Genomic DNA, 26,017 nt, shown 5'->3' with positions numbered 1-26,017 from the left:
TAAATGTCCATCGACAGATGAATGGATAAAGAAGATGTGGTGTGTGTGTGTGTGTGTGTGTGTGTGTGTGTGTGTGTGTGTGTGTGTGTGTGTGTGTGTGTGTGTGTATCTGAATCACTTTGCTGTACACCTGAACTAACACATTGTAAATCAACTATACTTCATTAAAAAAATAAACATTAAAAAAACACAAAGGCTATAAAGAAAGATAAAGAAGGACACTATATAATGATAAAGGATTAATACAAGGAGGAGATACTACACTTGTCAACATATATGCACCTAATATAGGAATACCCAAATACATAAAACAAATACTAACAGACATAAAGGAAGAAACTGATGGGAACACAAGAATAGTGGGAGACCTTAACACCCCACTCACATCAATGGACAGATCTTCAAGACGGAAAATCAGTAAGGCAACAGAGATTCTAAATGATACAATAGAACAGTTAGACTTAATTCATATTTTCAGTACATTACATCAAAAAAAAGCAGAATACACATTCTTTTCAAGTGCATATGGAACATTCTCTAGGACTGACCACATACTAGGGCACAAAACAAATGTCAAAAAATTTAAGAGTATAGAAATTATTTTAAGCATCTTTTCTGACCACAATGGCATAAAATTAGAAATCAACCACAGAAAAAGAAACAAGAGAAAACAATTACAAAGGGCTTCCCTGGTGGCCCAGTGGTTAAGAATCCGCCTCCCAAAGCAGGGGACATGGGTTCGAGCCCTGCTCCAGGAAGATCCCACATGCTGCGGAGCAACTAAGCCCATGCACCACAACTACTGAGCCTGCACTCTAGAGCCTGCGAGCCACAACTACTGAAGTCCACGTGCCTAGAGCCTGTGCTCTGCAACAGAGAAGCCACTGCAATGACAAGCCTGTGCAGCGCAACAAAGAGTAACCTTGGCTCACCGCAACAAGAGAAAGCCCAGTGCAGCAATGAAGACCCAACACAGCCAAAAATAAATAAACTAATTAATTTTTAAAAACACAATTACCTGGAGAATAAACAACAAACTACTAAAAAACCAATGGGTCAACAATGAAATCAAAGAAGAAATCAAAAAATACTTGAGGCAAATGACAATGAGAACACAACCATACAAAAATCTATGGGATGCAGCCAAAGCAATCCTTAGAGGGAAGTTCATAGCGATACAGGTCTTTTTTATGAAACAAGAAAAATCTCAAATAAACAACTTAACCATCTAAAAGAATTAGGAAAAGAAGAACAAACAAAATCTAAAGTCAGCAGAAGGAAGGAAATAATAAAGATCAGAGAGGAAATAAATAAAACAATTTAAAAAACAATAGAAAAAAAATCAATAAAACCAAGATCTGGTTCTTTGAAAGGGCAAACAAAATTGACAAACCCCTGGCCAGGCTCACCAAGAAGAAAAGAGAGAAGACCCAAATAAACAGAATAAGAAATGAAACAGGAGAAATCACAACTGATACTGCAGAGATATAAAAAACCATGAAAGAATATGATGAACTATTATATGCCAACAAATTTGACAACCTAGAAGAAATGGACAACTTTCTAGAAACATACAGCCCACCAAAACTAAATCAAGAAGAAATAGATAACTTGAACAGACCAATCACTAGAAGTGGAATAGCATCTCTAATCTGGAATAAAAAAAACAAAAAACAAACAAAAAACCTCCCTACAAACAAAAGCCCAGGACCAGATAGTTTCACAGGCAAATTCTACCAAACACACAAAGAAGAACTTACACCGATCCTTCTCAAACTCTTCCAAGAGACTGAAGAGGAAGAAAAACTCCCAAAGACATTCTATGACATCATCCTGATACCAAAACCAGACAAACACACTACCAAAAAAGAAAATTACAGGCCAGTATCTTTGATGAATATAGATGCAAAAATTCTCAACAAAATATTAGCAAACCGAAACCAACAACACATAAAAAACGCCATACACCAGGACCAAGTTGGATTCAACCCAGGGTCACAGTGATGTTTCAACATATGCAAATCAACCAATGTGATACACCACATCAACAAAAGACAAAAACCACATGATCATCTCAATAGATGCAGAAAAAGCATTTGATAAAATTCAACATCCATTCATGATAAAAAAAAAAACCCTTGCGAAAGTGGGTTTAGAAGGAACATATCTCGATGTAATAAAAGCTATTTATGACAAACCCACAGCCAATATAATACTCAATGGTGAAAAGGTGAAAGCCTTCCCACTAAAATCTGGAACAAGACAAGGATATCTACTCTCACCACTTCTATTCAATATAGTACTGGAAGTCCTAGCCACAGCAATCAGACAAGAAAAATAAATAAAAGGTACTCAAATTCAGAGCAAGAGGTAAATCTGTCATTATCTGCAGATTACATGATATTATATATAGAAAACCCAAAAGACTCCACACAAAAACTACTAGAACTGATAAACGAATTCAGCAAGGTAGCAGGATACAAGACTAACATACAGAAATTGGTTGCATTTCTTTACACTAACAATGAAATATCAAAAAGGGAATGTAAACAAACAATTCCTTTTAAAACCACATCAAGGGGCTTCCCTGGTGGCGCAGTGGTTGAGAATCTGCCTGCCAATGCAGGGACACGGGTTCGAGCCCTGGTCTGGGAAGATCCCATATGCTGCAGAGCAACTAGGCCCATGAGCCACAATTACTGAGCCTGCGCGTCTGGAGCCTGTGCTCCGCAACAGAGACCGATAGTGAGAGGCCTGCACACCACGATGAAGAGTGGCCCCCGCTTGCCACAACTAGAGAAAGCCCACGCACAGAAACGAAGACCCAACACAGCCATAAATAAATAAATTTAAAACCACATCAAAAAAATAAAATACTTAAGAATAAACCTCACCAAGGAGGTGAAAGACTTATATGCTGAAAACTACAAAACATTAGTAAAGGAAATTGAAGATGATTCAAAGAAATGGAAAGACAGCCCATGCTCTTGGATTGGAAGAATATTGTTAAAATGGCCAGTCTAATACCCAAAGCAATCTACAGATTTAATGTGATACTTATCAAATTACCCATGACATTCTTCACAGAACTAGAACAAAAAATCCCAAAACTGATGTGGAACCATAAAGACCCAAAATTGCCAAAGCAATACTGAGGAAAAAGAACAAAGCTGAAGGGACTTCCCTGGTGGTCCAGTGGTTAAGACTTCGCCTTCCAATGCAGGGGGTGCGGGTGGGGAGCTAAGATCCCAAATGCCTCATGGCCAAAAAACCAGAACATAAAACAGAAGCAATACTGTAATAAATTCAATAAAGACTTTAAAAATGGTCTACATAAAAAAAAAAAATCTTAAAAAAAAAAAAAGAACAAAGCTGGAAGCATAACCCTCCCAGGCTCCAGACAATACTACAAAGCTACAGTAATCAAAACAGCATGGGGGCTTCCCTGGTGGCGCAGTGGTTGAGAGTCCGCCTGCCGATGCAGGGGAGACAGGTTCGTGCCCCGGTCTGGGAGGATCCCACGTGCTGCAGAGCGGATGGGCCCGTGGGCCATGGCCGCTGGGCCTGCGCGTCCGGAGCCTGTGCTCCGCAACGGGAGAGGCCACAACAGTGAGAGGCCCGCATACCGCAAAAACAAAAAAACAAAAAAAAAAAAACCAGCATGGTATTGGCACAAAAACAGACATATGGATCAATGGAACAGAGAGCCCAGAAATAAACCCACACACCTAAGTTCAGTTAATCTTCAACAAAGGAGGCAAGAATATACAATGGGGAAAAGACAGTCTCTTCAGCAAGTGCTGTTGGAAAAGTTGGACAGCCACATGCAAATCAATGAAATTAGAACGTACCTTCTCCCCATACATAAAAATAAACTCAAAATGGCTTAAATACTGAAATATAAGACATGACACCATAAAACTCCTAGAAGAGAACATAGGCAAAACATTCTCTGACATAAATTATACCAATGTTTTCTTAGGTCAGTCTCCAAGGTAATAGAAATAAAAGCAAAAATAAACAAATGAATGAAATAATGCCATTTGTAGCAACATGGATGTACCTAGAGATTATTATACTAAGCAAAGTAAGTCAGGAAAAGAAAGACAAATACCATATGATACCACTTATATGTGGAATCTAAAATACAACACAAATGAACATATCTACAAAACAGAAACAAACTCACAGACATGGAGAACAGACTTGTGATTGCCAAGGGGGAGGGGGCATGGGGAGGGAAAGATTGGGAGTTTGGGATTAGCAGTTGCAAACTATTACATATAAAATGGATAAACAACAAGGTCCTATTGTATAGCACAGGGAACTATATTCAATATCCTATGATAAACCATAAGGGAAAAGAATATGAAAAAGAATATATATATGTATAACTGAATCACTTTGCTGTACAGCAGAAATGAACACACTTTAAATCAACTATACTTTAATAACATTAAAAAAAACTGTACGGTACTGGCACAAAAACAGACACACAGAGCAATGGAACAGAATAGAGAGCCTAGAAATAAACCCACACACTTACAGTCAATTAATCTATGACAAAGAAGGCAAGAATATACAATGGAAAAAAGACAGTCTCTTCAATAAGTGGTGCTGGGAAAACTGGACAGCTACATGTAAAAAAATGAAATTAGACCATTTTTCTCAAGCCATATACAAAAAATAAACTCAAAATGGATTAAGGACCTAAACATAATACCGGAAACCATAAAACTCCCAGAAGAAAACATAGGCAGAATACTCTTTGACATAAATTGTAGCATATTTTTTGGATCCATCTCCTAAAGCAAAGGAAATAAAAATAAACAAATGGGACCTAATTAGATTTAAAAGCTTTTGCACAGTGAAGGAAACTATCAACAAAATGAAGAGACAACCTACTGAATGGGAGAAAATATTTGCAAGATATGACTGACAAGGAGTTAATATCCAAAGTGTTTAAACAGCTCATACAACTCAACATCAAAAAAAAAATAACCGGATTAAAAAATGGGCCAAAGACCTGAACAGACATTTTTCCAAAGAAGACATACAGATGCCCAGCAGGCACATGAAAAGATGCTGAACATCATTAATCATCAGAGAAATGCAAATCAAAACTATGAGATATCACCTCCCACATGTCAGAATGTCTATCATCAAAAAGAACACAAATAACAAATGTTGGTATAGACATGGAGAAAAGAGAACCCTTGTACAGTGTTGGTGGGAATGTAAATTGGTGCAGCCACTGTGGAAAACAGTATGGCTCAAAAAAAGAAAAACAGAACTACTATGTGACCCAGCAATTCCACTCCTGGGTATATATGAGAAAAAAATGAAAACACTAATTTGAAAAGATACATGCAAACCAATGTTCACAGCAGCATTGTTTACAACAGCCAAGATACAGAAACAACCTAAGTGTCCATCAATAGATGAATGGATAAAGAAAATGCAGTATATATATACAATGGAATACTACTCAGCCACAAAAAAGAATGAAATAATGTCATTTGCAGCAACATGGATGGACTTGAAGAATATAATGCTTAGAGAAATAAGTCAGACAAAGAAAGACAAATACTGTATGATATCACTCATATGTGGAATCTAAAAAATAAAACAAACTAGTGAATACAACAAAGAAGAATCAGACTCACAGATACAGAGAACAAACTAGTGGTTACCAATGGGAAGAGGGAAGGGAGGAGGGGCAAGATAGGGACAGGGGATTAAGAAGTACAAACTACTATGTACAAAATAAATAAACTACAAGGATATATTGCACAGCACAGGAAATATAGCCAATATTTTATAACTATAAATGGAATGTAACTTTAAAAATTGTGAATCACTGTTGTATACCTGAAACTTATATAATATGGTACCATCAGCTACATCTCAATTTAAAAAAAAAACTTGTGCTAATCATTTAAATTTTTAAGTTTGTCTTTACTTAGAACATTAACCAGCAAATAGAAAAATAACATAGCAAATCAAGAGGACAAGAAAGAAAGGAAAAGCTTTATATTTTGGTGCCTTTAAGGGCACTTGCTTCCCTGCTTTTCACTGGACCCTTCCAGTCACATGGCCAGCCCTGTACCTCCTCCAGCTTCCTTTGCTATTCTGCTTTGGCTCCTGTAGCATCACTTAATATCCTGCAGTTCCCTGAAAATCATCCCACACTCCTCATGTCCTCGTGCCTTTGCCCACGCCTCCTCTACCAGGAATACCACTCTTCTCCCTTCTATACATCTGTGAACTCCTGCTCATCCTCCAAGGTGCTGTCTGCATCTCCCCGGTCACACCCTGACCTCAGGGGATCAGACAAGGCCCAGGGCTGGGGGAGGGACTTACTCAAGGAACCTGGTGATGTACTCGCGGCTGCAGCGGGACCAGGTGAGAGGCGCAGCGTCGTACAGGAGCTGTGGAGACATGATGAAAGGCCGTTTCCCAACGGGCTCACAGTCATTGCCGCTTCCGTCATGCTGAATGCCAAAACTGTGTGAGAGCACAGGCCCCAGGGGCGAGTGAGCCAGTGGGAAGCCACCAGGCCGCCCCTCCCTCGGAGGTCTGCAAGGTGCTGGATCCTGGCTCCCAGGGCTGGCTCTGCCACCAAACCACTGTGTGGCCTGGGGAAAGTCATATCCCGTCTCTGAGACTCAGTTTCCTTAAGGTAAAACGTGGGTGTGCTAACTAGTGTCCCACAGGGCCCTCTGCCAGGTGCACCAGCCTGAGCCTGAACTAAGCACCAGGGACGTGGAGCAGCCTGGCTCCTGCAATGAGCTGGCAAACAACGGCAAGCCAGGTGGCATGTGTGGGGCCCACTGTGGCCCTCGCAACCTCACTGGTGCCAAGAACAGTCTGACAGGGTTCCTGCCACCCCTCAGGTCCTGTCCCAAAGCTGTGCAGTGGAGTGAGGGAGTCTGAGCTCCTGCGCCACAGTTAAAGTCTCAAGACCATCCTTGGGAAAGACATGAGAAAAATTACCTTTGCTGAGCACTTACTATGTGCCAGGCACCATACTAAGCACTTTGAGAAACACTATCTCTCTCAGCCCTCAGGGATGACCCAACACCTCGGACCAACAGAGCTCTCTGTGAGCCTGCCCTCACTGGCTCCCAGACATCTAAGACTGCCATATTCACAGCTAAACAGTCTGGGCACAGAGGGCCAAGGGCACGGGCCATGCCTAGGCATAATAGCCTCATGTGGAGATGTCCAACAGAGGGAGCCTTGGACATCACTGAATCCAACCCCCTCAATCAACAGGGAAGACACAGAGGCCCAGAGCGGGCAGGGAACTTGCCTAGGGTCACAGAGCGATTAGGAACAGGGGGCTGGCAGGGACTAAGATTAAGAAATGCAAAGCACTGAGGGCAACAGGGAGGGACAAAGACCTATGGTGACTTTCTGGCCCATCTCAACCCCACTTCAAATAAGACTCACCCCTCTCCTAACAGGGAAGCGGCCTGTCTATGGGGTGGGGACAGTGCCAGGGATAGCATGTGGCCAGGATGGGCTCATTCCTCAAGGCAGGGCTCCCTTCCCTGGGATTGTGTGGGCCATTGGCTTGTGCCCACAGGTTGGGAGGTGAGGTCGGGTTCTTAGTGTGGCAGTGGGGTTGGCGGGGTACCTGTGCCCGAGCTCGTGGGCCACAGTGAAGGCCAGGGGCAGGCCCGTGTCCTCGTTGATGCTGCAGCTGCGGTGAGGCTGACACATGCCCGCCACGTGGGACAGGCCCAGGGTCTCGCAGGGCTGGTTCATGGCGGCACACAGGTCCTTCCTGCACAGGCAGAGAGAAGGGGCCCTCAGGCTGACTTGGCCCGGAGCCAGGCCCACCCAAGCTGACCCTGAGGGAGGTTGGGAGTGAAAAGGATGCCCCTGCCATCGCTCCGAGACCCGCGCAGGAGCCATTTGGGAAGCAGGTGCCTTCGTTCACCCAGGACACCTATCTGGGCCTGGGGAGTAGACCCATGCACAGACAATTTGGGTTACTACCCCAGCGAGGATGCTGACAGAAGCTGCCGGAGCTCAGCAAAGGGAAATAACTCCACTTCAAGTTCAAAAACACTGCCTCTGAACAGATAAAGAGTTGTCAGAGGTTGGGGTCATGTTGAAGGGGGGTGGCGTGTGAGTAAGATTTTCTGGTTATAAAAGAGTTGCACAAGAGATCCTTCTAATAGAACCATTCTATATCTAGACTGTGGCAGTGGATACAGGAACTTACACATGTGATAAAATTGCATAGGACTTAATACACACACACACACACACAAACAAGTTAAGTGCATGTAAAACTAATGAAACCTGAATAAGTCTGTGGATCATATCAGCGTCAATTTCCTGGTTGGGATATAACTACAGTTATGCCAGATGTTACCACTGTGGGGAACTGGATGAAGTATAAATGGTACTTCCCTGTATTATTTCTGACAACTGCATGGAATCCACAATTATTCCAAAATAAAAAGACCTCCCCCAGTACTGCTAGAATCCAGTCTTGGGTCAAAGGTGAGCAAACCCTCCTCAAAATGAGGCTCCCTCCCCCGCTGAGGGTCGGGTAGCACCTCCCGCCCATGCAAGCTCTACCGGCTGCACCCATGGTCCAGCCCCTCACAGTGGCGGTACCTGGTGAGCAGGATGGCGGTGTCATGGTGCAGCGGGTGGGCGTCCCTTTTCATGTTGATATTTTTCTGCCACTTGCAGAAGCTCCTCAGGGTGTTGTCTGCGTGGTGAGTGATCTTTAGGTCCTCCTGGGGGCAGAGAGCGTGGCCACTCAAGCCTCTCCCTGAGCTCTGAAGGGTCAGGCCAAATTCTCCTTCACATGAAGGCGGGAGACAGAGGCCCAGAGGTGGCAGTGGGCAGACAAGCAGGCAGGCCCCCAGTCCAGCCTCCAGTCTGACAACCCCGCCCACAGGCACATGCCAGGTGGGACCTAAGAGAGGGTCAGCCAGGGACTGGGGGTGACAGATGACACTGCTTGGGCCAAGGAGGCCCTCACTGTGCCCTTCCACATGAGGCAGCTCAGGTAAGTGGCAGGAGGGCCCTGGCAGACGATGCCCATCGCAGGGGGCAGTGTGGGGCCACGTGACTTCTCACCTCCTCATCTTCCAGCAGGACCAAGCGCACGACGGTGATGTGGATGGGGTTCCCGATGCTGGGGTCATGAAACAGGCCGGCCACCTGCCCAAGAGATAAGGGTCAGGCTGTCACCTTGGATACAGGATATGGGCAGCCTCTGCCCACCTCAAGGGATGCACACCCAAGTTCACACAATGGGGAGCTCACCAGTGCATGCATCCCATACATGAACGTGCCCACACCTGTACACACACTTCCCCAACCAGCAACAGCAGAACCTGGGGAGGACGAGAGGGCCTCCCAGCACCCGGCCATTCCTGAGCACCAGTTTGGGATCCTATTCCCCAGCTCACACCTCCAAATGCTGGCTTGTTGGCCCATCTCAGGGCCCTAAGCTGCCCTGGCTAGGACAGCCCTGCAGCCCGCTCCTGCCCTGAGGACGCCAGGACCAGCATCCCAGGAGAGAGCCCTCCCATGAGGCATGACCTGGACACGGCCTGGGAGAGGGGTGGAGGCAGGCAGAGGCCCATCTTCCCTGGGGCTGAGAGCCATGGGGCCAAGAGGGCAGGTGTGTGTGCCTCTCAGAGGCCCCCGTAGCTAAAAGGGCGGCTCCACATTCAGCCCCAAGGTGCTGGGAAATGGGGGTTAAAGCTATCTGCTCTTTTAAAGCTCCCTCAGAACAAGAAAGGGGCCAGCCCACAACTGGGGACAGTTGTCAAGGTCCCAGCAGGCAGAGGTGTCAGGACACACCAGTTGTGTGTTGGCTTCTAGCAATTCCATCAAGAAAAATAATATTCAAATAGGAATGGACAAAACACACACTGTTAAGAGGGCAGAAAGCCCCTGATAATGGGGATGAATTACACCGTCAGAGCCCAAGGTCAGGAATGGTGAAGACAGCGATGCAACGTGTCTCTGTGCCCTCCATGTACATGCTGGAGCTGGGAGCACCTCTGCACTGCCTTCTTCCACCACATCAGCCAGTTCTGCCTCCTAAATTTTGTCCTCTAGCCCACCTGCAGCCTTGCACCCCAGTCATCTGTCTCTGAGATGCAAACCCAATCACCCTATGCCCTTGCTTAAAGCAATGAGTGGGTCTTCACTACCCACACATAAGGAAAAAGTCCTAGACCTGGCATACAGGCCTGTGTGGTCTGGCCCCTGCCCACCTCTACGGCCTCACTCCCCTCCTCAAACCCCCTCACTCCTGGCTCCAACCACTCTGGCTTTCTCTCAGAATCCCATGATCCTTCCTACCACAGGGCCTTTGCAGATGCTGTGCCCTCAGCCTGGAACACCTTCCCAAGTTATCTCTCACCCTCTCTGAGCTCTCACCCCTCCATCATGTCTTTTGGGGAGCCTTTCTTCTACCCGACACTCTCAAACCACCATGAACTTGTCCTTACTAGTACCCCCTCCATCACACCTTCATATTCATCAGGGTGACGGCTTCATTAACGTCTCTCTCCCATTCCAGACCATAAGCTCCATGAGGGCAACGTCTGTGCGGACTCCCTCTTACAGCCCCAGTAATCTGTCCAGTACCTGGCACATGATGGACTCAAGAAACAGTTGCTGAATGAATGAATCTTGAGCACTTGCTAAGTTTTTCCAACGCGTTATTTCATTAAAAAAAAAAAACAGTGAAAAATGAAAAGAGTACCCGGAGAAAGTCAGATTAAAAGAACAAGTCTTTCCTAGTCGACATGCAGGTGAACTCAGCAGCAGCATCCAACTAAATGGCTCCAGAGGAGCCCCTGAGGGTCTGCTAAGACCTGCCCCAACAACTAGCCCACCCCATATCCTGAGTTAGCGCTGGGATAGCTTCCTGTCACCACAAAGCCCCACCCCCAGCGGATATAACACCTCTCACTGTCCCCCAAGAAGTATGGAGGTGAAACAGACGCTGGGAGGGACTGGAGGGTGGCAGAGTCATTACTTGTTGACCAGATCAACCAATGAGTGTCTGTTTATGGCCTGAGGTCAGTGTGGTTGTCTGGATAAAACGATACCCAGGGAAGACGAGTCCTGCTCTGGTGCAGGCCTGGAGAGCAATCCAGGGTGGGCAGTATTCATGAGAGTAAGATCTGGGGGTTACAGGTGACCACAAGCTCCCAATGAGCTGACAGTATGACATGAGCCACTCAAAAAGGGCCTGTAGGGCCTCCCTGGTGGCGCAGTGGTTGAGAGTCCGCCTGCCGATGCAGGGGACGCGGGTTCGTGCCCCGATCCCGGAGGATCCCACATGCCGCGGAGCGGCTGGGCCCGCGAGCCATGGCCGCGGAGCCTGTGTGTCCGGAGCCTGTGCTCCGCAACGGGAGAGGCCACAGCAGTGAGAGGCCCGCGTACAGCAAAAAAAAAAACAAAAAACAAAAAAAAAAGGGCCTGTGACCTCAGAGGACATGAATAGAATTGAGGGCGCAAAATTGGGTGGGGGGATCTCTCTTGCTATGCTTGGAAGAGACCCACCTGAGCTCCCGGGCTCAGACCTGGGTCTGGCACAGAGAGGACACTGACGGAATGGAACCTGCAGGAGGCCCTGGTAAAGAGGAGTGAGCTGTCCTGAAGGTGGCTGTGGGGCCGAAGGGCAGATGCTAAAGCAGCCACAACAGCAGCAGTAACACTGACCGAGCCTAGCACACACAGTCCTCATGCTGGGAGCGACACATGCCTTATCTCACTTAACCTTCTTACTTCTCAGGCAGGCATGACCATCCCCACCTTACAGATGGAGTAACGAGGCTCAAAGAGAGGCTGAAGAGGGGATCAGAACCCAGGTCTGACTGCATCGAAGTTTCTGCTCTTACTTCTTAAGTTTGGAAAGTGCTGCCTGCCTCCTCTCTGAGGGATTCTCAATGCTTATAGCTTTGGAGGCTCTGAGAAGTCCTGCAGTAAAGTCTGTGTTCCTTTTTTTTTAACCCTGTGTTGCCAAACTTTTTCAACAGCGCCATCTTTCTTCACAGAACACTTAGTAGCATCCCTTGGAACAAGTACTCCCTGGAATATTCTTTGAGAAATGCTACAATGAGGTACAGCTTCCCCAGCATGGGATCCTATTCTTATGCATCCATCACCTCATCCTTGGTACAGAGCTGGCACTCATCACATCAGCGTTACAGAACTGCTCCAGAGGGAAAAGAGGGTAAGTTCTCCCCATCCCCACCACCCTGTTCCCCCATCCTTCCAGCACACTCTGGCCACCACAGCGACCCAGCTGTGGGCAGGCTGAGGGGCAGAGAGGATAGAGTGAGACTTTGGAAGCAGATAAATCTGACCTCCGGTCCCAGCTCTGCCACTCACTAGCTGTGTGACCTTGAGCAAGCCCCTTGGCCTCGCTGAACCTTTGTTCCTTCAACTATGTAATGGGGCTGAGGCTTAGATGAGGCAGTGAGTGTGGAGCACTGGACAAGCAGCAGGTGTTCAGAAGGCTCCAGCCCTACCACACGGTCCAGCCCTCCTCGGAGGCTGGCTGCATGCCACCCCATGCCCCTGCCATCTCCTGGAGTCTCCCTATCAGGTATCCAGCACTGTTAGGCTCATAGGTGCCCCGACTCTGTCCCGACCAATGCTGGACTCGCCAGCTTGGGAAAACCTGATACTGTCCAGAGCAGGTGACTGTGAAAGCCAGACCCTCACTCCTCCAGGGTGGGGCTCACAATGTAAATGTGTGCGTCCTGTGAGCCTGGACAGGGAGGCAAGAAGGGGCCCCGCTTTGGGGCCAGATCCTTGACAGGGGATGTCACGGGGGAGCCTGGAGGGCTCAGTACCTGCCCACATGGAACACTCAGAAAAAATGAGGCAAATAAACCCAGCTAACCATTGGTGGCTCCAGCCAAGCTCCTGGGCCTCCTTCAGGCTGAGGCCCTGAGTGGAGGATCTCATGGCCTGGGAACCTGACCTTGCCCACCCCGAGTCCAGAAGCCAGGCCCCGCTGTCCAGCAATGGTCCCTCCTGAACCCTGGCCTTTAGTGGTTTTCTCCCTGGGCAGACAAGGCTAAATAGAAGCTTGGCTGGGTCTTAGAGCCCTCAAGTGCCAGGCAGAAGGCTATGACCTTTATTCCATAAGGAGGAGGGAGCCAACATGGGTGGCCAAGTCGGGCAGGAACTGGCCCAGAGCTGAGCTTGCCAATGCAGACTGAAGTAGTGGGGGCATGGTGGCCACAGATGGCACCCCTTTCTTTCTCTGACCCCAGGCTTCATGGTAATAAAAGGGGTGGCCAGACCTTCGATGATCCGGAGCGCACTTCCTTTAGTGTTGCAGGGGGTGTAAGGCTGGCACGGGCGGAAGTCACAGCACATGACACTGGCCACATCAGCTGCAGAGCACACATCCCCCGCCCTGTTCTCAGTCACCCAGCCCAAGAGGAAAACAGTGTTGTTCAGTGGGTGGCCTGCTAAGAATGCCATAGGCAGAGATCTTTTCTCCCAGGGGCCGAAGGAAGCAGCTTGGCTGCCTGAGGCCTCCCACCTGCACACCCAGGGCAGCAGCAGGGAGGGACTGGCTGTCACTATAGGAGCAGGAATCACCAGCTCCAACCTGCCACAGTGCCCCAGGTGGGACCTGGGAGACCTGGGCTCCTGTTCGGCTCTGTCTTGCCTCGCTTGTGACCTGGGCAAGTCACTCACCCTCCTGGGGCCTAGTTATCTCAACTGTCCCGTGGCGTCAAGAGCAGTAGGACAACGCTGTAAGGTACTATTGTCATCCCGTTCATAGGTGAGCAAGCTGAGGCTAAGGTAGGTAATGTGGCTTGCCCAAGGTCACCAGCTAGTAGAACACAGAACTGTACAGATCCTTCTAACTCTGCTGCGTGCTGATGTCTCAGGCAGGGGCTGGTCTGATCGGTCATTTCCGTGTCCCCAGCGACCAGCACAGGTCCCGGCACAGAGGAGGGAGGTTTGTTCAGAGTGGTGTGGATGGGTCAACCAGTCTACGAGCTCCCTCAGCCTCCCCTCCCCCAGCTCTGGGCCTGGCAGCGGGTGGAGGCTGCTGAGCCAACGGGGTGGAACGACACTCAGTGGTGTCCTCACAGCAGCCCCAAAGGCCCCACCTCTGCCCAGGCTCTCTCCTAGTGACTCCCTGCAGGGCCTCCCATCCCCTCCTGGACTTAGGAGCTGGAAGCTTATACCTCCTGCTTGGGGCCTGGGGTACACCCACCCTTTGTACCTCAACACCACCATCCCCTGGCAGCCCTCACCACCCCCACGCACCGCCCGCAGCAGCCTCACCATGTTCATGACGGTCAGCACGTAGCTCTCGACATTCGGCTGCCCGTGGTACTCCACCATTTTAGCATCGGCTACCACCAGGGTCTCCACCCACTTCTCTTTGCTGACCGAGCGCTGGTGTAGACGCCTCGGCCGCTGCCGCCGCCACTGCTGTCGCTGCTCCCAACGCTCCCGTCGGGGCTCCAGCTCTGGGGACTCTGTGGGCCCCAGATGGGCTGTGGGTTCGCTGCCAGTAGATTGGCCCAGGGCACACGTCTCAAGGGCCTTTCCCCAGTGAGCTCTCTCTGGGTCAGTGGGAACAGTGCTGGGATCAGAGGCAAAAGGCCTGGACTCCCATCATGGCTTTGCCCCAGACCTGTGCTGTGTGACCCTGACCTGGTCACTTCCCTTCTCTGATCCTAGGGGATGCCTGACTATAAATAGATAAGTTGATCAGCCTCACAGAGTGACTTCGGGGGGCTAATGAAATGGTGGATGTGAACACAATAAAGCACTGTGTCCGTGAGGCGAGCTCCTAAGCCCCTATCTCCCCACGCTGATCCCTCCCTCACTGCGGGGTAAGTACATCCCAACACATGCAGATCCCCCGGCCTAACCCCCAGCCTGGGAGGCTGACCAAGACCCCAGCCAGCTGACCCCACTGGGGACCTGCCCCACTGACCCAGGCTGCCCCCAGATCAGAAGAGGAAGCACATCTATGAAGCTGGGGAAACTGAGGGCGAGAAGCATGCCTCTTTGGATATCTGTTCCAGCAAAGAGAGTCCCTGAGCTGTGGGCAGCTCGTGAAGTTGGAGCAGTCCCCAAACCCCAGCAGCCCTTAGCAGGCAGCTCCTTACAGAGACTGGCCAGCACTTACTGTGGTCACTCTGCAGAAGAGGTGCTGGGTGCCACACTTTAGGTCTCCAAAATGGAAGTTAGTTATCCTGGGGTGGGACCAGAGTGGGGAGGGGAGGGAGGTTCCTGGCTAGCTGTCCTGCTGGGGTTGGGTATGGCCCGGCCTCGCCTGGACACTCGAAGAATAGTTGGCACAGCTGGAGGTGCCCCAGGCAGTGAGTGGGGAGGGGCAGGGAGAGATGGAGACGGAGCCCTGAGGTGGGGAGATGGATGAGCTGACAGTGAGAGAAGCCAGTCCAGGGCATGAGTGGGGGCAGGCCTGACAGGCAGAGGCCTCAGGCCCGTGGCACATTTGGAGGGCACAGGCTTTGATGATGTGCCTGTCGGTCTGTGTCCCTTTGGTCTAACAGGAGCTGGGCATGGAGGTGTTGACAGAGGTTTCTAGAAGGCCCCTCCATGCCCCCAGACCCATCCCCTACCCCAGAGCTGGTAGCAGAGAAGCATACCTTTCACCCCACAGGTGCCTGGAGCCCTGGGGTCCCCCGGCTCTGCCCACCTCTCAGGGGCTTGGCGCTTGTATACCACGTGCGGCTGGGCACGGCCAGGGCGGGCTGGGACACCCTCCAGGGGCTCAATGAAGTAGTCCTCGTTGGAGAGCTGGAACACACCTTTCTGGGAAAGAAGCACCAGGGTCACTTGGGGAGGACTGGCACTCAGCTGCTCTTCCCACCCATCCCAGAGGCCTGTCCTGCCCAGCGGAGCCCACCATCCCAACTGACCCTGACACACTGTGCTTTCCTCCCTCTGGGCCTTTGTTCACTTTGTACCCTCTGCCTGGAATGTCCTTCCTTACAGCTTCACCCAGCCAAAGGCTTCTAGGCTAAGCTCAGAAGCCACCAGCCTAGCAAGCTGCTCCATACACCCACCCTACCCCTTAGCCCATAAGAAGCAAGAAGTGGGTCTGCATCCCCAAAGAAAAGCAGGAATTACAATTAAAAGCTTAACATCAAGAAGAAAAAAAAGACCTGGGGATGTAATGTACAGCATGGTGACTATAGTTAATAATACTGTATTGTGTATTTGGAAGTTGCTAAGAAAGATCTTAAAAGTTCTCATCACAAGAAAAAAACTATATGTACATAAATTTGTAACTAGACTTATTGTGATCATTTCACAACACATAGGTGTCAAATTGTTGTCTGAAACAGTGCATTATCAGCTCTAGGGGCTGGAGGCCTGGGTTGAATGCAGACTCCACCACTGGATAACTGGGTGACCTTGGGCAAGTTCTTCTCTGAGCCTGCTTCCTCATTTGTAAAATGGGAATGATGCACCTGTCGCTCAGGCTCAACAAGATTAATTAACTATACGGAAAGGGAGGAGCACAGGCTGCGTAAATGAGAGACTTTCAAAGGCCCAGATACCCTAGAGCCTGTGAGGTGGGCTGTATTAGGCCCTGCCCTGCCAAAGCCCATGGCTTTTCCTGAGCAATCTGAGCTGAGGCTCCCCCCACCAACAGTGGATGGCCGAGAATGTGCAACCCCCCAACTCCTCCCACACTCCACGCTTGGGAGCTGGGAGCAGAAAGGGGCCCTATCCTGCTTGGAGTGGAGCTGCTCTAACTGGGCGCTCAAGCAGAGGGAGGCAATTAGGGCTGCAGGCAGTAGCCAGCATTACCTCAACCCAGAAAAACCTGGAGGTTGAGGCCTGCTCTCCAGCGAGGCTGCCTCATCACCCCCTGAGACAAGGTAAAGGTGAGGAAGCCTGTCCTGGAGAAGAGCAGCCTAAAGGGGGGGGGGGGCGGAGGGAAACAAACTCATAACTGATCCCCCAAAGAAGAGGGATTCAGCTGCTTTCTAAGTTAGTCTACACACACCACAAACAGTGGTTCTCAAAGTGGGGTGTCTGGACCTGCAGCTTCAACACTATCTGAGAAATTGCCAGAAATTCAGATTTTGCTACCCGCCCCCCCCCAACCATGATACACTGGGTTTTTAACAAGGCCTGGGTGACTCTGGCTCGCATTAAAGTTTGAGAATCGCTAGAGAACAATGAGGCCTGCGTTGTCCACCCCATTTTACAGGTGTGAATACTGAGGCTGGGAGAGGAAAAGCCAACAGGCCGAAGTTAGCAGGCAGGTCCGTGGCCAGGCTGGGGGCAGCCCTGCGTCCCGCCAGAGCACCCTGTGCACACTCACCAGGCCGTCGCAGGCGCTGATGGCTGCCAGGCCGCCCTCGAGCTCAGGGTCCTGCACCTCGCCGAGCAGGTGGCAGGCGGGGGCGCGGGCCCGGATGTGCGCCCGGCCCAGGCCGCCGCGCCGCCGAGTCTCGCTCACGAAGCCGGGTGCCAGCAGGTGCGAATTGGCTGTCAGGTTGAAGCGCAGCTCGCGGCCGCGGTACTGCAGCTCGTAGAAGGCGGGCGCGGCGGGGCGCGTGGACACGTCCCTCTTACGCAGCGTGCGCGGCCACAGCTCGTAGGACAGGAAGGAGCCCCCCGCGTCCACGCGCACCGGGTGCACGATGTCTAACGCTGCCCGGCCCTCGGCGGCGTGCTCTGCAGAGAGAAGAGCCGGACTGGAGTGGGGAGCAGCCAAGAGGGCAGCTGAAGTCTCAGTGTCGGGACTCATACACCCACCACCTGTGCTATTTCACCTCTCCGTGCCTCGATGGCTCCATCTAGGTTATCGGGATAACCTCTTAACAGGTTTCCCTAATTCCACGATTGCCCGTGTGGCATCCCTCTCCCCTAGTCTTCTTTCAGCGTAGCAGTCACAGGGATTCGTTCCAGATCAGTCAGATCATGGCCCTCCTCCGCTCCAAACCCTGCAGTGGCTTCCAGCTCACACACAGCAGGAGATAGAGTTATGGCGATGGCCTGTGAGGCTTTAGGCAAGGTTACCGCTCCAATCTCATCTCTGCTACACTTCCCGAGTTCCCTCCACTCGGCCACTGGCCTCCTTGCTGTTCCTCAAAGTCAGACATGCTCCTGCCTCAGGATTTCGCTTTGCTATTCCCTCCACCGGGAACACGCTTCCCTCAGTGTTCCACCTGACTAAACCCCTCACTTCTTTTCAAGTCCTTCCTCAAAGCTCTCCTCGCTTTATTTTAAAATTGCAACTCCCTGGCTCTCCCTATTCCCCCTTCTCTGCTTTATTTTTCCCCAGAGCACTTCTGACATACTGTATCACTTAACATCTTCATTCTTTTTCCTATTTTTCTTTCTCCATCTCCTCCCAGTGTGAACTCTAGGAGGGCAAGAATCTTCATAGTCTTTGCTGAAGAGTTTAAGTGCCAGAGTATCTGGAAACTAGTAGTTTCTCAGTAAACGTTTGTGTAAAATGTGTAGAATGGGGATAATTGCTTACACTTTGGGAGCTGTGGATTAAATGAACTGAACTGCTCCACATATAGCAGTGCCTGGCCCACTGACTGAACAAGATGGCAAGTATTATTAGTATGACTATTAGCCTAATGGATTTTTTTTTTAAGTGCTTGAGGGTTCTGCACACATCTCCAGGTCTCCTGAGATGGGGAGTCAGAGAAGGACCACCCAGGTAGGGCTCCCTAGCCCCTCATCACTACCACTTCAGCGGAGCAGCTCTAGTTTATTTCTTTCACATTTAAGAGTTTGAATGAAAATGTTCCAGGGCTGCAAAACTTCTGCAGACTTCTGCTCAGGCCCTTGCCATTTGCAGAATCCTCTCCTAGTCATTCTGTCTGCTTGGATTTCCCAGTAAGCTTCATTCTTGACCTTTTTTTGCCATGGACTCCTTCTCAGAAAAATGTTTTTAAATGTATAAGATTAAATATACCAAGGAATACCAAGGAAATTGATCATATTGAAATACAGTTGTCAAAATAATTTAAAAAGTAGATGTGAAATTATGTGCTCCTTTACTAATGCACTAAACAAGATCTAATGGCAAATTTAACAACTATGGTGATTTAGAAGTAGTGATAAATGTCAACCTTATTTCAAGATACCTGCAACTGTATTGAGATAAAATATTTTGCTTTTCCTATTGGTAGCAAAATCACAGATACTGCCAACACTATGTGATTTGTTGCTAATATTTATAATTGAAGGAAATGCTACATTTCACTTCAAGGTTACAAAAATTAAAGATGTAATATATTCCCATCCAAGGTCATGAATCCTCTGAATTCTACCCAGGTCTCTATGGCTGCAGATCCAGGTTAGAACACCTGCCGTAGAGTCCCCAGATTACTTCTGGAGAAAGCAAAGAGACATTCAGAGAAGTGCAGAGACTTGCTTAAAGCCACACAGCGAGAGTAATAAAATCTCCCAAATGGCTTCAATCTCTCAGTAACATGGTTCTACATTCAGCAGTCCGTCCCTTGCTGGGCCTCAGTTTCCCCTTTGCCAACATAAGGAGTTGGACCAGATCAAGTTTTTCAAACTATTTTGGCCACCAGACCTAGTCTTCAAAAGAAATCTCATGTGGACACATACACACATAAGAGCACCACTGCTGCGGGTGGGCAGGAACCCCAGGGCTCATGCTCTTGTTCCCCCTTTTCCTCCTCTGCAGTTCCCAGGCTCTGAGGTACAGGTAGGAAACTGGCCCATGTGAGGTGTCTCCCAGCTTCAGGTCCTGCCCAGATCAGCTGGCTTTATGCTCAGCTCCTGGGATCCTGGCTGCTCATGACAATAACCCCTCGAGGCCACAAGGATGCCTGAGTGCCCTGCAGCTGTCCCACAGGGCTCTCTGTGTGGCCACTGCTGGCGCTGGAAGGGAAGCCAAGCCCAGCCTGAAGCTCCATCCAGGCCAGGCCGCAGAAACCCAAACTGCCCTCCAATCTGTCTCCTGTCAAACCACGTGTAAAGTGCCCTGCACACGCCAGTGGTGTGCCCCCCTGCCCATAACTGCCCCAGCAGGCCAGCCATCAGGGCATGGTCCTCTAAGAGCATGCTCCGAGCGAGGCAGTGTGGGCTGGGGTGACTTGCCGTGTGGCTCTGGACAAATTTTCCCTGTCTCTGAGTTTCAGGAGGGCACCAGTGCAAGGATTTTCCAGACATCTCAGATGAGAATTTGTTAAAAACAAATTCCCAGGCCCTGCCCAGACCCACTGAACCAGCATCTCCAGGAAACAGGACTGGGAAGCTGTGGGGTATTTTTAAATTTTATTTTAACATATTTATTGGAGTATAATTGCTTTACATTGTTGTGTTAGTTTCTGCTGTATAATAAAGTGAATCAGTTATACGTATACATATATCCCCATATCTCCTCCCTCTTGCGTCTCCCTCCCACCCTCCCTATCCCACCCCTCTAGGTGGTCACAAAGCACGGAGCTGATCTCCCTGTGCTATGCGGCTGCTTCCCACTAGCTATCTATTTTACATTTGGTAGTGTATATATGTCCATGCCACTCTCTCACTTCGTCCCAGCTTCCCCTTCCCCCTCCCTGTGTCCTCAAGTCCATTGGAAGCTGTGTTTTTACCAAGAGCCTCAGGGGACTGTGATCATCAGGGAAGCTAGGAAATTCCTCACTGGAAGTGAACCTGGCTGAATGAACATCAGCAGTACCTGGAGAGCTCTGAAAAACTGCAGCTGTCCAGGACCCAGCCCAGAGATTCTGATTCCATAGATCCAGGGCTCTGAGGCCCCAGAATCTGTATTTTTTCCTGTATTTTTCTAAACCTTCTGGGGATTCTGTTGTAACCATTTCAGGGCTGGCATTTGAAAGCCACTGGGCTGGATAATTGAAGGAGACTTCTTGCTCTGACATCCTAATAAGGGCATTTGGGATGGCAACTCCACAACCACAGCCGGCAGACTTGTTTTTTGTTTGTCAGTGTATTGATTTGTGGGGGTGGCGTGGTTTGTTGGGCTAGCAAAAATGTTGGAAAGTATTTAATCAGTTGCTAGTGTTTAAAAAAATCACATAATTTTGTATAAAAATCTCCATTTTCAGCTTAAAGTCTCATCATCCATCCATGTCAGGCCTAAATTCACACTTGTCAAAAGTGGCCCTTTAGAGAGGGTCTGTGCTCCCCCATCTGCCTCAGTCTCTACCACTCCCTATGGTGTTCTCAACACTGTAGCTACATATAGGTTGCCTTCAGCTTCATACTTGTATTGTCTTTCATTCAGTAAAGAACTGAATCTCTAACAAAAATGGGAAAACAAGAGATGGGCCAAGAAGCCCCATGTTTCGAGAAAAATGTCTTCCCACCAGCCTTGTTATGTTACCTGCCTGGTCCACCCCTCAGAATGGAGAAATAGGTGCAGGGCACTCGTGATGCTTACCCCTGGCACAGTGCCGAGGAGGTCCAAGAGAGGGGAGGGGATACCCCACAGATGGACGGGGATGAAGAAAATCTTCATTAAAGGGGCACATGTGAAATGTCCCTTGACATACAGGTACGTATTTAAGCGTGAAGATAAGGAGGGCATCTTGGTGGTGGACATCATGTGGTAGAGCTCCAGAGAAGTAGGAAAAAGCCAGGGGTGAGGGGAACAAGCAGTAAGAAGCTTGGCCCAGGTGTGTGTTTTGTGAAATGAGAGACAATGGAGTGACAAAATAATGCACTGTCAAAAGTATGGGCTTTAAACATAGGAAGACCCAGGTTCAGGTGCCAACTTGGCCACTTAATAGTTGTGTGGCCTAGACAGTCACTTAATCTTGCTGAGCCTCAGTTTCCTCATCTGCTCAGAGAATCCAGGTCAGAAAATTTAATGAGGGTCACAGGGCAAATAGACGGAGAATAAGACAACAGCCACACCCCAAGGCTTTGTTTTAAATGAGTATTAACAGCAGTTCCCAGGGCATGAACCATCACAGCCAAGGCTGCTAAAGACAAGCTCAAGGTCTGGGGGTGCTGACGCTAACCAGCCATGAAGTGCTCAGTATACCAGAAAAACGAATTCTACATGGCATACTTCTAGGCAACAGCAGTGTCCTCAAACGTGTGTGGGTGGGAGAGGGTAGGATGTATGTGGCTGGGGAATTGGAACCACTGGGGAGAAATGGCTCCAAGAGCTCAACAGTGTCCCTGGGGAGGGATCCATGACCTCGGGGTTATGCGGTCCTGTTGACAATCCCTGCTCTAGACCTTGGGAAATTATTGCAAGACAGAAATTCAAGTGAGTTATAAAGAAGCATCCTCTTAAGTTCAAAAATGTAATGGGACTAAGTAGAAATATGCTGCAGGTGAAAGGCATTAGAATTAATGTGCTCTAGAGACAGAGTGCAGGGGTTTGAATTTGCAGCTCTGCCACCTACAGCTGTGAGGCCATGGGTCAATTACTCAGCCACACAGTCTCAGTCCTTCCATCTGTAAAATGGGTATGATAATAATCATACCTTAGGTTGTGTAAGAATCCAATGAGTTAATACGTAAGTGCTTAGTACAGTAGATAACATATAGCAAATGTGAACTAAGTTATGATTGAAAATTAGCAAGAGAAGTTCTAAAGTATACTTAGCTATTTCTTTAAAAACCTGTTTTATCTCTTTGCCTAATGGTGTAATAAAATATTTTTTAATCAAAAATTTAAAAATACTTACAGGATGTTACCACTTTTACTGCAATAAATTTCATCTTCTTTTGTTCTGCATTCATTTTCAATAGTCAATTTGTATTGTTTTGCCATTAAAATATTTTTAAATGAGGACAGAGTGAGTTAAAAAATAAACAACTCTGGGGCTTCCCTGGTGGCGCAGTGGTTGAGAGTCCGCCTGCCGATGCGGGGGACACGGGTTCGTGCCCCGGTCTGGGAGGATCCCACATGCCGCGGAGCGGCTGGGGCCGTGAGCCATGGCTGCTGAGCCTGCGCGTCTGGAGCCTGTGCTCCACAACGGGAGAGGCTACAACAGTGAGAGGCCCGCGTGCCGCAAAAAAAACAAAAAAACAAAACCAGAAAACAAACAAACAAACAAAAACTCTTTCAACGTCTCCGATAGCTGACCCCTGGAAGAGACAGTGGTGGCTGAACCTACCACCACCCAGTGCCAGCAAAGGGTAATTTCAGGTTCCAGTCTCTGGTTTGTGGGTGCATCAGAGCTGAGCTAGCAGAGCTAAAGCTACAGCAGGATGGGAGCAGGGACTACTAGTGGTTTATGTCTGAGACTGTCCCGCCAGGGTGTGATTGGACTGAGTTCCTGCCACAATGGGTGTTGAATACTTTGAATATCACCCCTAGGTGACAGAACTGTCACTTTGGAGCTTTTTCCAAAGAAATGCCAACATGGTGTTTACCCTCACCTCCTTATCGAGTACCTGAGTTACAATCCAGCCCTTCAAACGACCCACAGTTCATGCCAAAGAGAAAAAATAACCAGGGTGTGTGTGTGTGTGTGTGTGTGTGTGTGACACACACACCCTCCTCCTTGAGTCTGTCCTCACTTGCCTGCAAGCACATGTGTGCACACACACATAGAGCTCACATGTGTGATACAGTGTTTTGATGGCCCCTGCCCCAGTCCCAGCAATCCCAACAAGACCTTAGTTTGTCACATTTTCCTAAAAGTGAGCCCAAGATAAGTTCTCTGGCCTGAAAGAAGGTAGCATTCAGTGGGCAGGGGCCCCGGTCTACATCCCCCAGGCAAGTCCAAAGAAAATGACAGAGCTCAGCAGCCTCAGGATCAGGGATCCTGAGCTGGAGCAGACTGGGGAGAGCCCCATGCTACGTATCAATGGGAGTACTAGAGACAGACACTCACCTTGAAGGGGGACCCAGATTAGATAGGAGGGGTGCCTGCCTCAGCTCCACCCCAAATGGCAGGTTCAAGTTATAGGACACACCAAGGACTCCCTGATCTTACTGGGTCTGCCTGGCAGATTAATAAAAATCATGGCCACCACGTGGTAGGCTCTCTGCTCTGTGCAAAACAATTACATTTAGCATCTCACTTAATTCTCACAAAAACCCTTGGAGGTAGATACCATCATCCCCATTTAACAAAATGGGCAAGCTCATACATGTGTCTGGTCTGCAGTAGAAGTAAAGGGGACCCTGACCTCAGGGGACTCCCTCCCCCACGTTTCTCCCACAGCTGCCAGGGGGCCTGGACCCAAGTTCAGGCTCAGGGGCAGTTCCTTGGGGTAACCACTTTCCTGCTCCCTCATCCCCATCACCTGGTTCTTCCTCATGGGTCCCCAGCTCTGGACAGAAGGAAAACACAGGCTTCACCCAAGTAGCCCAGGAGTCCAAACCAGCGGGTCCCTCTCCTCTCTGAACCTCTTCCCTCATTTACAGAAGGACTTTCCATCACACACCTTACAAGGCTGTTGTGGAGCTGATGAGAAATAAGAACTAGGGAGGCTGGCACATGGTATTTATCATTAGATGTTTGCTCTATGCCCTACACATTGCTGCTAGATAGGGAGCCTCCTCCCTAAAACACTGCCTTTATCAGCTGCTCCCCTCAACGGCTCCCCCAACCTCTAAGATCTGGTTTAAATGTCCCCTACGTTCCGGCCCATATGCTTTTCTGGCCTCACAACCACAATCCCTCTGCTGGGAAGGCAGGTCTCCCCCAGGCCCAGCACGCAGGCCTAATCTAGCCACCCTCCTCCACCAAGCCCGGCCGGGATGCGCCCCCACCCCCCACACGCACCCTTCCAGCCCATCCAAAGTTCATCCATCCTTCCAGTCCCTCCAAGCTCAGGCCCCTCCTCTCCTACAAAGCCTTCCCGTCTGCCTCGCCAGAACGGCTCTCCCCACTACTCGACCCGCCCCCATCAGACCAGGAGCTCCCTGAGGGGCAGGCCAGGGGTCCTCTACACCCTCTGTTCCTAAATTCCGAGGCCGGCTACTCCGGACGCTCCAGGAGCTCCGCGGCCCGGCGGTCGGCGGCGGACGGCGGCGGAGCAAGATTCTGGACACGGGCCAGAGGCTCGTCGGAGGCCAGCCGGCCGGGGCGGGGAGAGCCAAGCCCAGGGCTGGGGAAAGAAGCTTCTTCTCCCCGCTCCACTCCAGGCGCCTTCACACTTGGGGGAGGGGGAGGCAGGAAGCGCAAGGACCGCGCGAGACCCGGCCCGGGGAGCCGCCGAGGGCCGGCAGGCACCTAGAGGCGGTGGGTAGGGGCCGGGGCGGGAGCGCGGCGGGGGACCGCGTAGACCTGCGACCCCGAGCCCTCGTCCGCAGCGCCCTGGCCAGCCTGCTTTTCAGACGAGGCGCACTGAGGAGGGCGAGAAGCTGAATCCATCGCGTGTAAGCCACGCTCCGTCCAGTTCCTCCGACGAGAGATCCCCAGGAGAGACAGACGCGCTCTGCGGTACCCGAGGTGGGGAAGCTGGAGCCCGAAGAGCGTCTAAGAGGCTCTTTCCGGCTACAGGCAAGGTGGGTAGCGGAGTCGGGGTCTAGGGAAGGCTCCCTGGAGGCGCGGTTTCGCGGCCCCAACCCCACCCCTGTCCCTAACACCAGGGGGCGCGACAGCTCCAGGCAGAGCCTGGCGGGCACAGGGTCTAGCAGAGGTGAGAAGGGGCTAAACCGAGGCTGGGGAAGCGGGGAGGGGTGGCAGGGCCGGCCGGCCGGGGCGGGGCGGCCACCCACCTGGTGCAAATCCGTGGGCGCCGGGCGCCAGAGCGCAGAGGAACAGGAGGAGTGGGCGCAGCAGCGGCGCGGGGCTGCGGGGATTCGGGCCGCCGGGCATGGCCGGTGCCGGGCGGCCGCCGGGCGATCCCGCGCGCACACTCTCGTCTCGTCCGCTCGCTGCCCGGTCCCGGGTCCGGCTCAGGACATGCCCGATCCGCGTGCAGCTCCCGGCGTCCCGGGCCCGGACTCCGGCCCGGCGGGCGGCTACGCTCGGTCCGCTGGCAACAAAGGCTGCAGAGCCCGCCCCCTCGGCCGGCAGCGGAGGCAAAGAAAAGACCGGAGAGTGAGAAAGAGAGAAAG

The 26,017-nt window shown here is 50.2% G+C and overlaps 1 protein-coding gene across 1 annotated transcript in view; it reads right to left on the bottom strand.

Moving 5' to 3' along the window:
• ADAMTS7 (ADAM metallopeptidase with thrombospondin type 1 motif 7) overlaps window positions 1-26,017 on the bottom strand; it is a 56,012-nt gene extending 29,995 nt beyond the window's left edge. Inside the window, exons 1-8 of the mRNA XM_060096931.1 lie at window positions 25,676-26,017; window positions 17,348-17,703; window positions 15,657-15,822; window positions 14,317-14,513; window positions 9,109-9,192; window positions 8,638-8,762; window positions 7,643-7,792; window positions 6,364-6,507 (exon numbers count right to left, since the gene is read on the bottom strand). Coding sequence (XP_059952914.1) covers window positions 6,364-6,507; window positions 7,643-7,792; window positions 8,638-8,762; window positions 9,109-9,192; window positions 14,317-14,513; window positions 15,657-15,822; window positions 17,348-17,703; window positions 25,676-25,775 — 1,322 coding nt within the window. The 5' untranslated portion in view covers window positions 25,776-26,017. The remainder of the gene's footprint in view (window positions 1-6,363; window positions 6,508-7,642; window positions 7,793-8,637; window positions 8,763-9,108; window positions 9,193-14,316; window positions 14,514-15,656; window positions 15,823-17,347; window positions 17,704-25,675) is intronic.

Source organism: Mesoplodon densirostris, chromosome 4, assembly GCF_025265405.1.
Source record: "Mesoplodon densirostris isolate mMesDen1 chromosome 4, mMesDen1 primary haplotype, whole genome shotgun sequence".
In the NCBI taxonomy this organism is placed as follows: Eukaryota; Metazoa; Chordata; class Mammalia; order Artiodactyla; family Ziphiidae; genus Mesoplodon; species Mesoplodon densirostris.
Note: the sequence above shows the minus strand (reverse complement) of the source record. Positions and strands in the feature narration are given on the sequence as shown.